The sequence below is a fragment of the Oncorhynchus tshawytscha genome, linkage group LG11 (assembly GCF_018296145.1).
Source record: "Oncorhynchus tshawytscha isolate Ot180627B linkage group LG11, Otsh_v2.0, whole genome shotgun sequence".
NCBI lineage: Eukaryota > Metazoa > Chordata > Actinopteri > Salmoniformes > Salmonidae > Oncorhynchus > Oncorhynchus tshawytscha.
Window position 1 is genome coordinate 18,317,540 of NC_056439.1, and position 16,949 is coordinate 18,334,488.

The 16,949-nt window shown below is 46.1% G+C and overlaps 1 protein-coding gene across 3 annotated transcripts in view; it reads right to left on the reverse strand.

The window, feature by feature from the left end:
• The window catches only part of mta1 (metastasis associated 1), a 51,633-nt gene that overhangs the window by 20,621 nt on the left and 14,063 nt on the right, over nt 1–16,949 (reverse strand). For all 3 annotated transcript variants that reach the window (XR_006084537.1, XR_006084538.1, XM_042329862.1), the window contains one exon: nt 12,761–12,854. Coding sequence is in view for 1 of the 3 variants with exons in the window: in XM_042329862.1 (XP_042185796.1) it covers nt 12,761–12,854 (94 nt within the window). In the remaining 2 variants the exon portion in view is untranslated. The remainder of the gene's footprint in view (nt 1–12,760; nt 12,855–16,949) is intronic.

Consider the following 16,949-nt stretch of genomic DNA (forward strand, 5'->3'; position numbering starts at 1 on the left):
TGTGTCTGCTTGGGGGGGGGGATATATACGGCTGTGATTATAATCGAAGGGAATTCCCTTGGTAGATAATGCGGTCGACATTTGATTGTGAGGAATTCTAAATCAGGTGAACAGAAGGACTTCCTGTATGTTGTTGTGGCCACACCACGTCTCGTTAACCATGAAGCATACGCCCCCGCCCCCGCCCCTCTTCTTACCAGAAAGATGTTTGTTTCTGTCGGCGCGATGCGTGGAGAAACCAGCTGGCTGCACCGAGTCCGATAGAGTCTCTTCTGTGAGCCATGTTTCCGTGAAGCAAAGAACGTTACAGTCTCTGATGTCCCTCTGGAATGCTACCCTTGCTCGGATTTCATCAACCTTGTTGTCAAGAGACTGGACATTGGCGAGAAGAATGCTAGGGAGTGGTGCACGATGTGCCCGTCTCCGGTGTCTGACCAGAAGACCGCTTCGTTTCCCCCTTTTACGAAGTCGTTTTTTTGGGTCGCCGGCTGGGATCCATTCCGTTGTCCTGGGTGAAAGGCAAAACACAGGATCCGCTTCGCGAAAGGCATATTCTTGGTCGTACTGATGGTGAGTTGACGCTGCTCTTATATTCAGTAGTTCTTCTCGACTGTATGTAATGAAACCTAAGATGACCTGGGGTACCAATGTAAGAAATAACACATAAAAAAAATAAAACTGCATAGTTTCCTAGGAACGCGAAGCGAGGCGGCCATCTCTGTCGGCGCCGGAAGTGGTTTCAGAGTCCCGCAATAAGAGCTACGACGCTAATGTTCTCTGGGTGTCACTGAGTAGACTGATAACCCATGTCATTGATCCACAATCCATAGTTAAGACTGTACATTGAAATAAGTATGCCCCCAATGCAATTCTAAAGAATAATACATTCAGTGTGATTAACAGATGTGAAATTAACAAATGAGTGTCTTTTATTGATTTTATATAACATTCCACCCTCATTTAGCATGATCTATTCAATTATGGCATAAATCTACTTTGTATTCATTTACATCACTGTCTATGACATACTTTTATTTTGAAGGCTAACCGCAAAGTCCAATATTGGGCTTATCCTTATTGTGGCTAGCTTCACAAATGGGTCCGACCCACCATTAATCAAACAAGAGCAGACTTGTAAAATTAGGGTTATTTTTAGATGACACCTAGCTATATAGTTAGCTAGCAACTATAGCTACTGAAACAGATGTCGTTTCGCTATGTTCTTGTGGAAGAACATTGTTTGCATCCATCCATCCATCTAGCTTTTTTTTTTTTTAAATGACCAGCCCTGTAGATGAGCGAGACAACTTTACCAGCATCACTGGATATGTATCAATGAAGCACTGTGACATGAAATACGAGTGAGTGTAATCAATGTGTAATAGCCACGTAAAAAAAATGAATGAACGCTTTACTGGTAATGGGGACGTACGTAAATGGTCAGAGTGGTGTGTGTGTGTGTAACCTTTATTTAACTAGGCAAGCAAGTTAAGAATTATTGTTTACAATGACAGCCTGGCCTACCCCGGCCAAAGCGGGGCCAATTGTGCTCCGCCCTATGGGACTCCCAATATTAGTTTTGGATTACATTATATTTGACTAGTCAGCTGTACCTGGTCAATAATACAATCGCAGTACATATAGAATCACAATACATATTGTATAGGCAGTATTGTGTTAATATCGTCCCAGGCAATTCCCAGCCCGAGTTGAAGAGGGTCAACCATCAGGCCTGCTTTGGCCTGGGGGTATGTAGCCAGGTGGTAGACAGGTGCAGTGGCACCATTATCACCAGCCCCTGACTGACTTCCTGAGCCATGACCCGCTCTATCCATAAAAAGACACAGCCAATTTTCTGGCACAGCACCAAATCCATACTCTCCACAAATTGCCTCTCCATCTCACCTACCCGTACCAATTCTCAATTATTGATGAATGAGAGGCCTTTACGAGTAGAGGAGGGAAAGAAGAGAGGAGCGACACCTCAGATCCTGAGCTCTGAAGAACTTTTACTTTATTTCAAAGATGCATTCTTCTAAAAGTTATGAAGTCTAGCCTACATTGAGAAACGGTTCTTGTGTACTTTCCCACTCGTTTTTTTGTGCGTTTGTGAATGGATTCATCGTCACCATTGATGTCTATTGTTTACTGAAACCAACGGCCTAGAGTTCTAGAGCTCTCAGAATAGAAACGGAAATTAAAGAGAGGCTAAGTCATATGGGCCTGAGGGAGGGGCCAGAGGAGCAAAAGGCCATGTCAGTGGAACCGACCACTCAGGAGGCAGCTCTGCCGACAGGGGCGGGGCTAAGACCTGGAGTAAGGGTGCAGTCACAGGCCCTCTAAGGGAAGGCTCCAACCGAATCCCGGCAAGGGAAATATTTGATCTGTGACTCACAGCACACACACACACCGTACAGGCAATAATCCAGAATGGAGAAAGAAAGCCATCCGGTACAACACAAGGACAATGTTACACAGGGCCACTCTCAGAGTGTAAAGTTGCCTCTCCCATTTCCAAACACACACACTGTTTGGGAAAGCCAACAGGCCCTCAGATTTCCCCCTTTTCCCTCTTTGTCCTTGGGCTGACGGCTCCAGAACTCAGACAGGATACAGCAGCAGACCACCACCACACCCATGGGGTGAAGAGCCATTCCTTACATGCATACTTCACATATTGCAAATGGCTGTCTGGGGTAGCGTCCCAAACGGCACCCTGTTCCCTACATAGTGCACTGAGTCCAGGTTGCAAGTAGTGCACTATATAGGGAATAGGGTGCCATTTGGGACAATTAGGAATTCTGGAGGGACTGACTGATGGTGCTGGCGGCACAGAACCACGAGGCCCATACACCACACACAAACCAGCACAAGTTGGGACTGTCCGGGACACACACGGCTCTCAAAAATGAACAGTGGTTCTCCCGCAGGAACACACAGAGAAAGAGAAGAGAGGAGAGAGCTCATGGGCTCCTGGGTTCTTCTGCAAAAAAATATTAGTGTTGGATAAATGTAGATAAACTTGCATTTTTTCACAAGGACTTACACAGGATACTAAACATTAAAACCTCCAATCCCAAAAAAATGTAAACTTCATTTTGGACAAAATGACCTGAATGGACTATTACTAACAAGGACTATCAAGGAAAAACACTTCTAACAAACCAAAACCTGCAGAAGAAACACAGTGGAACCTGGAAATACCCTCCAACACAAAACTGAGTGAGTAATATTCAGTCCGAAGCTACTAGCCAAAAATGAAAGGACAATAATCTCTAGGTAATTTTGTTATGTAAAGCTACCCTAAGTCTGATCACACCTCTTCAAACTAAAAGGATAGTCACACACCACCCACCCCCCTCCAGCACTGAACACATCCAGGTCCCACAACTGCACTACTCCATCACTCAGAGCGCGACACGGTGGAGCTCAGAGCGCGACACGGTGGAGCTCAGAGCGCTAGTCCACACAATCCAAGCCCACAAAACAGACTAGCAGCACCCCCCCCCCACCCAACAAGACCTGGAGGGCAGAAGGTGGAGATGGACAGCTGTCAGAGAGCTGGCTGCTCTACGGACTGAGGTAAGAGAACTTAAAGGGGTACAGATGGCACTGAAGGACGAGGTCAGAAAGCTGAGGTGTGACAGAGAGCAGGACAATCCCCCAGACAAGACAGCAGAACAGCCCACCTCAGACCTGGACCACAACCTCAACACCACAGTGGGACAGACAACAAAGGACCCGCCAACCCAACAGACACCACCCCCTCCTAACAGCCCCCTGTCAGCTCCCCCGATAGCCCTCCTGACAACCCCCCACATCCACTGAGGACACACATGACAGAGACTGTGCTACACGTTGACTTAAAATGGCAAATGCATTCAATAGGATAAACTTTTTCCCAAACACAAAGTGGCTAAACCCTGGTCCCCAAACACAAGGCATGGCCTGGAGCTATTGTCAGATGACAGACTAGGGTTCCACAGCCACATAATTCACACAGGCACAAATGACCCGAGAGGCCAGCAGGAAAGGGTGACAACAGCACTCAAGGGAGTGATTGAAAAGCTTCTTCCACTTTCCCCAGCGCACAAGTGGTAATCTCCACCCTGCTACCACGAAAATACTTTCACACTGACACCATACAAAGGGTGAATGCAAGAATTTCACGAGACTATGCCTCAAAACCTAATGTCTACCTGGCCCACCACTCCACCCTGGACTTGAACAGCCTTTACATACAACCAGGTCCACCTCTACAAGGCAGCAATCCAAACTTTTGCCAGGACCCTGAAGGACATCACCCTCAGCTGCAGCCCCAGCACCTCAGGCAGGAGCAACGGAGCAACGGACACCAACGCCCAGACCAGCGAGACACCCTCCCAGACCGGCAAAACCCCCTCCCGAAGGACATGCAGAGAGAACCCACGCCAAGAGGACCTATACCCAGACCACAGCATCACCAGCCACACCCCAACCAGCTAAGACGACCCCAAGCAAACCCTCACCACACCCTATGTAGGCCATCCCATATCAGACCTATGACCCTTCTGTCGAACCTACGCCCCCCGCCCCTGCGGCAAGGACCTCAACATAACAGGCCATGAGCAGAGCAACAGGCCCAACCCTCACTATTACCCCTACCCAAGCCCAAGCCCAACCCTCACCATTACCCCCACCCAAGCCCATCCTGCGACCTAAGCGGTATGTATCAGATACTCAACATGCTCTGCTCACACCTACTGTGATGGTCTGGGCCTAAACCACACTAGACGCTATGGAACACAAAGCTTCTACTATCTCATCCTGGAATATACAAGGTCTGAGGTCATATGCATTTGGCCTAAAGAGCAGCAAACTAGACTTCAAAGAAATTGGAAATACAGACAGTCATCCTACAAGAAACACTATATAAAAGAGCTGGATGCACTGGTTGCCCTCTAGGTTACAAAGAGCTGGTAGTCCCATCCACCAAACTACCAGGTGTGAAACAGGAAAGAGACTCAGGGTGTATGCTAATTTGGTATAGAGCAGACCTAATCCACTATTAAAATCAGTCAAAACAGGAACATTTTACATCTGACTAGAAATGATCTCAGAGAAAAATGTCCTTGTGTGCTAGCTATATCCCCCAACAGAATCCCCATACTTTAAACGATGACAGCGTCTCCATCCTAGAGGGGGATCTCAACAATTTCTAGGCTCAGGGACATGTACTAGTCTGTGGCGAACAAAATGCCAGAACTGGACAAGAACCAGACACCCAGGGGGACAAACACCTAACTGGAGGTGACAGCATTCCCTCCGCCACATGTCTCACTAGACACAATATACTGTAACCAACAAAAATGGGTCACACCTCCTGTAGCACTGTCACACGCTGGGTAAGCACATAGTCAATGGTAGGCTGAGGGGACTCCTACGGTAGGTACACCTATAGCTCATCTCTTGGCAGTAGTACTGTAGACTACTTTATCACTGACCTCAACCCAGAGTCTCTTAGAGCATTCAGTCAGTCCACTGACATCACAGCAAAATCATGTGGCATCAAAGCCAAAGGAATTGAATAATAAATAAATGCTATAGATGGAAGGAAAATAGTGTGGAGAACTACCAAAAAACAATTAGGCAACAACAAATTCAATCCCTTCTAGACAATTTCCTGGAAAAATGGTTTCACTGTGAAGGTGTAAACTTAGCAGTAGAAAATCTGAACAGCATATTTGACCTCAGCTTCCCTATCAAATTTTTTAAAATGTAAAGCAGAGAACCTAAGAAATTAACAATGACAGAAGGTTTGATGAAGAATGCAAAAACTTAAGAAATTGAGAACCTATCCAACCAAAAACAGAGACCCAGAAAACCTGAGTCTACGCCTTCACTATGGTGAATCACTGAAGACAGAAATACACTACGGAAGAAGGAACAGCACATCAGGAATCTGCTCAATGTAATTGAAGAATCCATCAAATCTAACCACTTCTGGGAAAATTGGAAAACAGAGTCATCTAAAACAGAGATGTATGGATATATCACTTCAAATCTTTTTTGCTCCGACGTGTACCTCCGTTGCTCCGTTTGCACCGACGTGTACCTAACCATAAACATCAACGCCTTTCTTAAAATCAATACACAATTATATATTTTTAAACCTTAATATTTAGTTACTATTACCTGCTAACATGAATTTATTTTAACTAGGGAAACTGTCACTTCTCTTGCGTTCTGTGCAACAGAGTCAGGGTATATGCAGCAGTTTGGGCCGCCTGGCTCATTGCAAACTGTGTGAAGACCATTTCTTCCTAACAAAGACAGCCAACTTCGCCAAATGGGGGATGATTTAACAAAAGCGCATTTGCGTGAAAAAAAGCACAATCATTGCACGAATGTACCTAACCATAAACATCAATGCCTTTTTTAAAATCAATACACAAAAGTATATTTTTTCAAACCTGCGTATTTAGTTAAAAGAAATGCATGTTAGCAGGCAATATTAAACTCTGGGTAATTGTGTCACTCTTGCGTTCATTGCACGCAGAGTCAGGGAATATGCAACCGTTTGGGCCGCCTGGCTCGTTGCGAACTAATTTGCCAGAATTTTACGTAATTATGACATAACATTGAAGGTTGTGCAATGTAACAGGAATATTTAGACTTAGGGATGCCACCCGTTAGATAAAATACGTAACGGTTCCGTATTTCACTGAAAGAATAAATGTCTTGTTTTCGAGATGATAGTTTCCGGATTCGACCATATTAATGACCTACGGCTTGTATTTCTGTGTGTTATTATAATTAAGTCTATGATTTGATATTTGATAAAGCAGTCTGACTGAGCGATGGTAGGCAGCAGCAGGCTCGTAAGCATTCATTCAAACAGCACTTTACTGCATTTGCCAGCAGCTCTTCGCAATGCTTCAAGCATTGCGCTGTTGATGACTTCAAGACTATCAAATCAAATTTTATTTGTCACATACACATGGTTAGCAGATGTTAATGCGAGTGTAGCGAAATGCTTGTGCTTCTAGTTCCGACAATGCAGTAATAACGAACAAGTAATCTAACTAACAATTCCAAAAAACTACTGTCTTATACACAGTGTAAGGGGATAAAGAATATGTACATAAGGATATATGAATGAGTGGTGGTACAGAGCAGCATAGGCAAGATACAGTAGATGATATCGAGTACAGTATATACATATGAGATGAGTATGTAAACCAAGTGGCATAGTTAGTGGCTAGTGATACATGTATTACATAAGGATGCAGTCGATGATATAGAGTACAGTATCTACGTATGCATATGAGATGAATAATGTAGGGTAAGTAACATTATATAAGGTAGCATTGTTTAAAGTGGCTAGTGATATATTTACATCATTTCCCATCAATTCCCATTATTAAAGTGGCTGGAGTAGAGTCAGTGTCATTGACAGTGTGTTGGCAGTAGCCACTCAATGTTAGTGGTGGCTGTTTAACAGTTTGATGGCCTTGAGATAGAAGCTGTTTTTCAGTCTCTCGGTCCCAGCTTTGATGCACCTGTACTGACCTCGCCTTCTGGATGACAGCGGGGTGAACAGGCAGTGGCTCGGGTGGTTGATGTCCTTGATGATCTTTATGGCCTTCCTGTAGCATCGGGTGGTGTAGGTGTCCTGGAGGGCAGGTAGTTTGCCCCCGGTGATGCGTTGTGCAGACCTCACTACCCTCTGGAGAGCCTTACGGTTGAGGGCGGTGCAGTTGCCATACCAGGCGGTGATACAGCCCGCCAGGATGCTCTCGATTGTGCATCTGTAGAAGTTTGTGAGTGCTTTTGGTGACAAGCCGAATTTCTTCAGCCTCCTGAGGTTGAAGAGGCGCTGCTGCGCCTTCCTCACGATGCTGTCTGTGTGAGTGGACCAATTCAGTTTGTCTGTGATGTGTATGCCGAGGAACTTAAAACTTGCTACCCTCTCCACTACTGTTCCATCGATGTGGATAGGGGGGGGGGGGTGTTCCCTCTGCCGTTTCCTGAAGTCCACAATCATCTCCTTAGTTTTGTTGACGTTGAGTGTGAGGTTATTTTCCTGACACCACACTCCGAGGGCCCTCACCTCCTCCCTGTAGGCCGTCTCGTCGTTGTTGGTAATCAAGCCTACCACTGTTGTGTCGTCCGCAAACTTGATGATTGAGTTGGAGGCGTGCATGGCCACGCAGTCGTGGGTGAACAGGGAGTACAGGAGAGGGCTCAGAACGCACCCTTGTGGGGCCCCAGTGTTGAGGATCAGCGGGGAGGAGATGTTGTTGCCTACCCTCACCACCTGGGGGCGGCCCGTCAGGAAGTCCAGTACCCAGTTGCACAGGGCGGGGTCGAGACCCAAAATCTCGAGCTTGGAGTGCACTATGGTGTTAAATGCCGAGCTGTAGTCGATGAACAGCATTCTCACATAGGTATTCCTCTTGTCCAGATGGGTTAGGGCAGTGTGCAGTGTGGTTGAGATTGCATCGTCTGTGGACCTATTTGAGCGGTAAGCAAATTGGAGTGGGTCTAGGGTGTCAGGTAGGGTGGAGGTGATATGGTCCTTGACTAGTCTCTCAAAGCACTTCATGATGACGGATGTGAGTGCTACGGGGCGGTAGTCGTTTAGCTCAGTTACCTTAGCTTTCTTGGGAACAGGAACAATGGTGGCCCTCTTGAAGCATGTGGGAACAGCAGACTGGTATAGGGATTGATTGAATATGTCCGTAAACACACCGGCCAGCTGGTCTGCGCATGCTCTGAGGGCGCGGCTGGGGATGCCGTCTGGGCCTGCAGCCTTGCGAGGGTTAACACGTTTAAATGTCTTACTCACTTCGGCTGCAGTGAAGGAGAGACCGCATGTTTTCGTTGCAGGCCGTGTCAGTGGCACTGTATTGTCCTCAAAGCGGGCAAAAAGTTATTTAGTCTGCCTGGGAGCAAGACATCCTGGTCCGTGACTGGGCTGGGTTTCTTCCTGTAGTCCGTGATTGACTGTAGACCCTGCCACATGCCTCGTGTCTGAGCCGTTGAATTGAGATTCTACTTTGTCTCTGTACTGGCGCTTAGCTTGTTTGATAGCCTTGCGGAGGGAATAGCTGCACTGTTTGTATTCAGTCATGTCACCAGACACCTTGCCCTGATTAAAAGCAGTGGTTCGCGCCTTCAGTTTCACACGAATGCTGCCATCAATCCACGGTTTCTGGTTAGGGAATGTTTTAATCGTTGCTATGGGAACGACATCTTCAACGCACGTTCTAATGAACTCGCACACCGAATCAGCGTATTCGTCAATGTTGTTGTCTGCCGCAATACGAAACATCTCCCAGTCCACGTGATGGAAGCAGTCTTGGAGTGTGGAGTCAGCTTGGTCGGACCAGCGTTGGACAGACCTCAGCGTGGGAGCCTCTTGTTTTAGTTTCTGTCTGTAGGCAGGGATCAACAAAATGGAGTCGTGGTCAGCTTTTCCGAAAGGGGGGCGGGGCAGGGCCTTATATGCGTCGCGGAAGTTAGAGTAACAATGATCCAGGGTCTTTCCACCCCTGGTTGCGCAATCGATATGCTGATAAAATTTAGGGAGTCTTGTTTTCAGATTAGCCTTGTTAAAATCCCCAGCTACAATTGAATGCAGCCTCCGGATAAATCGTTTCCAGTTTGCAGAGAGTTAAATAAAGTTCGTCCCGAGATTAGGCAGGTAATACTATAGTACCTATAAGAACATCCAATAGTCAAAGGTAGATGAAATACAAATGGTAGAGAGAGAAATAGTCCTATAATAACTAATAGACAAACAAAAAGGCAAAATCCTCATGCTTTGTTGATTTCAAAAAAGCATGACTCAATTTGGCACGAGGATCTGCTATACAAATTGATGGAACGTGGTGTGGGGAAAAAAAGAAGAAAAAACACATACAACATTATAAAATTGTCAAAAAAAATGGTTTTATTTCCACAGGGACAGGGGGGACGGGGAGACAGGGATGCAGCTTAAGCCCCACCCTATTCAACATATATATCAACGAATTGGCAAAGGGCACTAGAACAGTCTGCAGCACCCGGCCTCACCCTACTAGAATCTGAAGTCAATTGTCTGTTTGCTGATGATCTGGTGATTCTGTCCCCAACCAAGGACGGCCTACAGAAGCACCTAGATGTTCTGCACAGATTCTGTCAGACCTGGGCCCTGACCGTAAATCTCAGTAAGACAAAAAATAATGGGTGTTCCAAAAAAGGCCCAGTTGCCAGGACCACGAATACAAATTTAATCTAGACACCGTTGCCCTAGAGCACACAAAAAACTATACATACCTCGGCGTAAACATCAGTGCCCCAGGTAACTTCCACAAAGCTGTGAACGATCTGAGAGACAAGGCAAGAAGGGCCTTCTATGCCATCAAAACAACAAAATTCAACATACCAATTAGGATCTGGCTAAAAGTACATGAATCAATTATAGAACCCATTGCCCTTTATGGTTGTGAGGTCAACTCACCAACCAATAATTCACAAAAAAAATGGGGCAAACACCAAATCCTCTGCGTAAAACGTAAAACAGCAAATGCCTGCAGAGCAGAATTAGGCTGATACCCGCTAATTAACAAAATCCAGAAAAGCGCCATTAAATTCTACAACCACCTGAAAGGAAGCAATTCCCAAACCTTCCTAACAAAGCCATCAACTACAGAGAAATTAACCTGGAGAAGAGCCCCCAAGCAAGCTGGTGCTGGGGCTCTGTACACAAACAGACACCACAGAGCCCCAGGACAGCATCACAAATAGATTCAATCAAATCATAAGAAAACAAAAAGATAATTACTTGACACACAGCAAAGAATTTACTGGCCCTAAACAGAGAGTACACAGTGGCTAATACGTGAACACTGTGCCCGACCCAAAATTAAGGAAATCTTGACCGATGTACAGACTTTGTGAGCATAGCCTTGCTATTAAGAAAGGCTACCACAGGCAGACCGGGCTCTCAAGAGAAACAGGCTATGTACACACTGTCCACAAAATGAGGTGGAACTGAGCTGCACTTCCTAACCTCCTGCCAAATGTATGACCATATTAGAGACACATACTTCCCTCAGATTACACAGATCCACAAAGAACTCGAAAAGTACTCCAATTCTGATAAACGCCCATATCTATTGGGTGAAATACCAGTGTGCCATCACAGCAGGAAGATTTGTGGTAACAGGTCACAATGGCAACCAGTGATGAAAAAATACCATTGTAAATACAACCTGTTTATTTATTTTCCCTTTTGTACTTTAACTATTTGCACATCATTGCAACACTGACATATGACATTTGAAATGTATTTATTCTTTTGTAACTTTTGTGAGTAATGTTTACTGTTCATTTCACTTGTTTTTTAAAATTTGATCTATTTCACTTGCTTTGGCAATGTAAACATGTTTCCCAAGCCAGTAAAGCCCCTTAAATGAAATGTAGAGCTCCTCCTTGCTGATCCTCAAAAAACAACCCACCCTCACAGCTCCCGTCAGCAACAGCTCCCACCGGCAGCAACAGCTCCCACCCTCACAGCTACCGGCAGCAACAGCTCCCACCCTCACAGCTACCGGCAGCAACAGCTACCACCCTCACAGCTACCGGCAGCAACAGCTACCACCCTCACAGCTACCGGCAGCAACAGCTACCACCCTCACAGCTACCGGCAGCAACAGCTACCACCCTCACAGCTACCGGCAGCAACAGCTACCACCCTCACAGCTACCGGCAGCAACAGCTACCACCCTCACAGCTACCGGCAGCAACAGCTACCACCCTCACAGCTACCGGCAGCAACAGCTACCACCCTCACAGCTACCGGCAGCAACAGCTACCACCCTCACAGCTACCGGCAGCAACAGCTACCACCCTCACAGCTACCGGCAGCAACAGCTACCACCCTCACAGCTACCGGCAGCAACAGCTACCACCCTCACAGCTACCGGCAGCAACAGCTACCACCCTCACAGCTACCGGCAGCAACAGCTACCACCCTCACAGCTACCGGCAGCAACAGCTACCACCCTCACAGCTACCGGCAGCAACAGCTACCACCCTCACAGCTACCGGCAGCTACAGCTACCACCCTCACAGCTACCGGCAGCAACAGCTACCACCCTCACAGCTACCGGCAGCAACAGCTACCACCCTCACAGCTACCGGCAGCAACAGCTACCACCCTCACAGCTACCGGCAGCAACACCTACCACCCTCACAGCCTCAAACACCTCAAAGCTTATTTATTTATTATTTAAAAAAATATATACATATACACACACACACACACACAAATATAACGCAATGCTGGCATGCACAGTCATTCACACACGACGCCGACACAAATCTGCATAGACGAGCAAACATACACACTGACATTTGCCTAGATTAGTCCAAGACAGATACATAGGTCGTTCACTACACATTCACTCTTCAGGCAGAAGTCATTAGGTTAAATTAGGTTTAGATTGCACATCTGAAAACCTTATACACCGAGCACTTGAGTTAAACTGTCCATTTGATCTATACAAGGCGATGAAGTGTCATTGGATGCTGAATGGTGGTTAGTGAACAGGTCTCTTGCAAGACGTTTAATCGGAATGAGAATAGCCTGTTTAAAGGTTCCATCCATTTAAAAGTGGTTTCTGACTGAACAGTCACACTACTAGGGGATTTGAATTTTGGCATTCGATGTTGAACAGTGGTTAGATGGTGAAGACTTCTGACTGAACAGTGAACCGTGCGTGTCACTCACGTGCGTGTTTGTCGGCCAGGGCGATGAGTGTCGAGGAGATGTCCCTGCGTCGATAGAAACACACCACTTTAGCCTCCACGTTTCCATTGGCAGTCTGTAACACAACACGAGAGAGAGATGAGATGGAGGGTTACCATGGTAACGACCGTAATCCGCCAGCCCAGCCTGCCACACGTCATTGGTCACACACCGAGAGAGTAGAGTTGGAGTTTGCTGATGATCTGAGAACAGAAGGATCAATACCAGCTAGGCTTATACGTACTAATGAGAAACTAGCCTGGTGAAGTTTTACATGTTGTAGAAACAGTAGCACAACTAGGCTAGGCCTACGTAATGACTAAACTATTTTACATTTCAGTGTTGATTGGTTGATCAAAGTGGATCGCCTACTCATTGATGAGGCACATTTTTCTGAATTAGTCTTCGCTTGATTCATCACCACCTCCTTTCTCAAACGGCTTCGGAGAAGATGACCCAAAGTCCCTCCCCTCTTACCTTTTCCTCCAATGCGTTGAGGATTCGGAGAATGAGGGATCCAGGAGAGTCTTATCGGGAAAGAGACAGTGTTATGCCTGTCTGGGCAGACTGACTGAGTGACATTAGAGAGGCAGCTTAGCTAGGCCTACACTCAGCTCTGTGTCTGTCAATCACAGACACTCGTCTCCAGTACAATTAAACAACCAGACAGGACAGTTGGCACCTGTTAGGACAAGGGATGTTACAGTGACAGTATCACCACTACACCGGCAGTCATGAGTCATACCTCACCAAATTCCACATGACCGTTGAATCACAGTAACTAGGCTTCTCCAAAACTGCACTCTGATGTCGCAGATGGTCATTAGTAGCCTATCAAACTTGCTAACAGCTAGTCGCTAATGGTCTGGTACTCAGCGCGCCACTGTCCCACTAATCACTTGGACGTCAATGCAAATACAATCGAATTAAACACTTCATGAGAGCCCTGGCATTCAGAGTTTGAACGGAATAGGATCCCCAGTTGCCCAGCGAAAGCCAGCTCCTCATAGCTGGTTGATGCATGGAATGAAATAAGTGATCCTATAAGTAAGTGTTGCACAACATTTCTTCTATAGGCTTTGCAACAACAAAAAAATAAGCTCTCTCTAGGCTTGGCCTACTATATTTAGTTCTCAACTTTCCTAATATTAAGCACATTGCTACGCTTTACAACCGGAGTAGCCTACCTGGCTGGCATGAAAAATAACTGCCGTAAAAGCTTGTAGATGGTGGTTGTAAGATGGCAGCCGTATCATGGGCTCTTCACCAACCTTGCTATTTTGTTCGTTTTTTCCACATTTTTTGTACATAATATTGCCGCTACAATCTCTTATGACCGAAAAGAGCTTCTGGAAATCAGAACAGCGATTACTCACCTTGAACTGGACAAAGAATTTCTCTTTAATGGAGTCGGGCAAGAGGGATTTACTCCAGGCACCCGAACAGGCCCTCATCCCCGTCATTCACAGGAGAAAAAGACAGAAGCGGTATAGCGGAAAGAGATCGGGTGTCTTGTGAGGATATGCCGCCGAGTGGCTAACCTGCCTTTGCCATCCGTACTATTGGCCAACGTACAGCCACTGGATAATAAATTGGACAAACTAAAAAGCAACTATATCCTACCAACAGGAGATTAAAAACTATAATAACTTGTGTTTCACCGAGTCGTGGCTGAACGACGACATGAATGACATACAGCTGGCGGGATATACACTATCGGCAGGATAGAACAGCGGCCTCTGGTAAGACAAGGGGTGGCGGTCTGTGTATATTTGTAAACAACAGCTGATGCATGATATCTAAGGAAGTCTTAAGGTTTTGCTCACCCGAGGTAGAATCTCTCATAAGAAGCTGTAGACCACATTATCTACCTAGAGAGTTTCTACATTTTTCATAGCTGTCTACGTACCACCACAGACCGATGCTGGCACTAAGACCGCACTCAATGAGCTGTATACAGCTATACACAAACAGGAAAAAGCTCATCCAGAGGCGACACTTCTAGTGGCTGGGGACTTTAATGCAGGGAAACTTAAATCCGTTTTACCTCATTTCTATCAGCATGTTAATTGTGCAACCAGAGAAAGAAAAAGACCTAGACCACCTATACTCCACACACAGCTGCGTACAAAGCTCTCCCTCGCCCTACATTTGGCAAACCTGACCCATAATTCTATCCTCCGGATTCCTGCTTACAAGCAAAAATTAAAGCAGGAAGCACCAATGTCTCAGTTAATAAAAAATATTTTTAAAAAGTGGTCAGATGAAGCAGATGCTAAGCTACAGGACTGTTTTGCTAGCACAGACTGGAATATGTTCCAGGATCCGATGGCATTGAGGAGTACACCACATCAGTCACGGCTTCATCAATAAATGTATCGATGACGTCGTCCCCATAGTGACTGTACGTACATACTCCAACCAGAAGCCATGGATTACAGGCAACATCCGCACTGAGCTAAAGGGTAGAGCTGCCGCTTTAAAGGAGTGGAAGCTTATAAGAAATCCCGCTATGCCCTCCGACTAACCATCAAACAGGCAAAGCATCAATACAGGACTAAGATCAAATCGTACTACACTGGCGCCGACGGTCGTCCGATGTGGCAGAGCTTGCAAACGATTAGAGACTACAAAAAGGGAAGCACAGCCGAGAGCTGCCCAGTGACACAAGCCTACCAGATGAGCGAAATTACTTCTATGCTCGCGTCGAGGCAAGTAACACTGCAACATGCATGAGATCAGCTGTTCCGGGCGACTGATCACACTCTCCGCAGCCGATGTGAGTAAGGCCTTTAAACAGGTCAACATTCACAAGGCCGCAGGGCCAGACAGATTACCAGGACGTGTACTCCAAGCATGCGCTGACCAACTGGCAAGTGTCTTCACTGACATTTTCAACCTCTCCCTGTCTGAGTCGGTATTACCAACATGTTTCAAGCAGAAGTTTCACCATAGTCCCTGAGCCCAAGAAGACTAAGGCAACCTGCCTAAATGACTACCGACCCATAGCTCTCATGTCTGTAGAAATGAAATGCTTTGAAAAACTGGTCAAGGCTCACATAAAAAACATTATCCCAGAAACCTTAGACCCACTCCAATTTGCATACCGCCCCAACAGCTCCACAGATGATGCAATCTCTACTGCACTCCACAGTGCCCTTTCCCACCTGGACAAAAGGAACACATATGTGAGACTGCTGTTCATTGACTAGAGCTCAGCGTTCAACACCATAGATCCCTCAAAGGTCATCACTAAGCTAAGGACCCTGGGACTAAACACCTCCCTCTGCAACTGGATCCTGCAAGCCCCCATGCTCATCGACTGGGCTGTAGTGGAGCAGGTTGAGAGCTTCAAGTTCCTTGGTGTCCACATCACCAACAAGCTATCATGGTCCAAGCACACCGAGACAGTCGTGAAGAGGGCACGACAAAACCTATTCCCCCTCAGGGGACTGAAAAGACTTGGCATGAGTCCTCAGAGCCTAAATAGAGATTGGATCATCAGTGGATCTGTTGGTGCGGTATGCAAATTGGAGTGGTTCTAGGGTTTCTGGGATAATGGTGTTGATGTGAGCCATGACCAGCGTTTCAAAGCATTTCATGGCTACAGACGTGCGCGCTATACAGGTCGGTAGTCATTTAGGCAGGTTACCTTAGTGTTCTTGGGCACAGGGACTACGGTGGTCTGCTTGAAACATGATGGCATTACAGACTCAGACAGGGAGAGGTTGAAGTGCACAGGTGCATGAAAATGGCCCATTCTAAGTCCAAAACTAATTTCACACATATTATTTAATATATGTAAAAGATTAAATTGAGAATAGTCTGATGGGTGAGAATATCATCACTTGTGAATGATGCCCAGCATGTTCAGTCTAAGACAAGAAACTTCACATACAGTACGACTTTTTCCAAATCCTAGTGGCATGCATCATATAGTCGATCCCATAGAAACCTCAAAAACATTTAGGCCCATCACAACTAAAGAGTCCAAATAACTACAAAACATAGCCAATAGGCCTAGGAGTCCTGGAACATGGTTGCAGAGCTCATAACCTACACACAGAGCCTAACGGAACAGATTCATATCAGCCCAGTAACTGCGCAATAGCGTGTGAAAACAGAGCTTTGACTCCCAGCTATTTAAAAGAGGATGCCAGCTTCCTCGTGC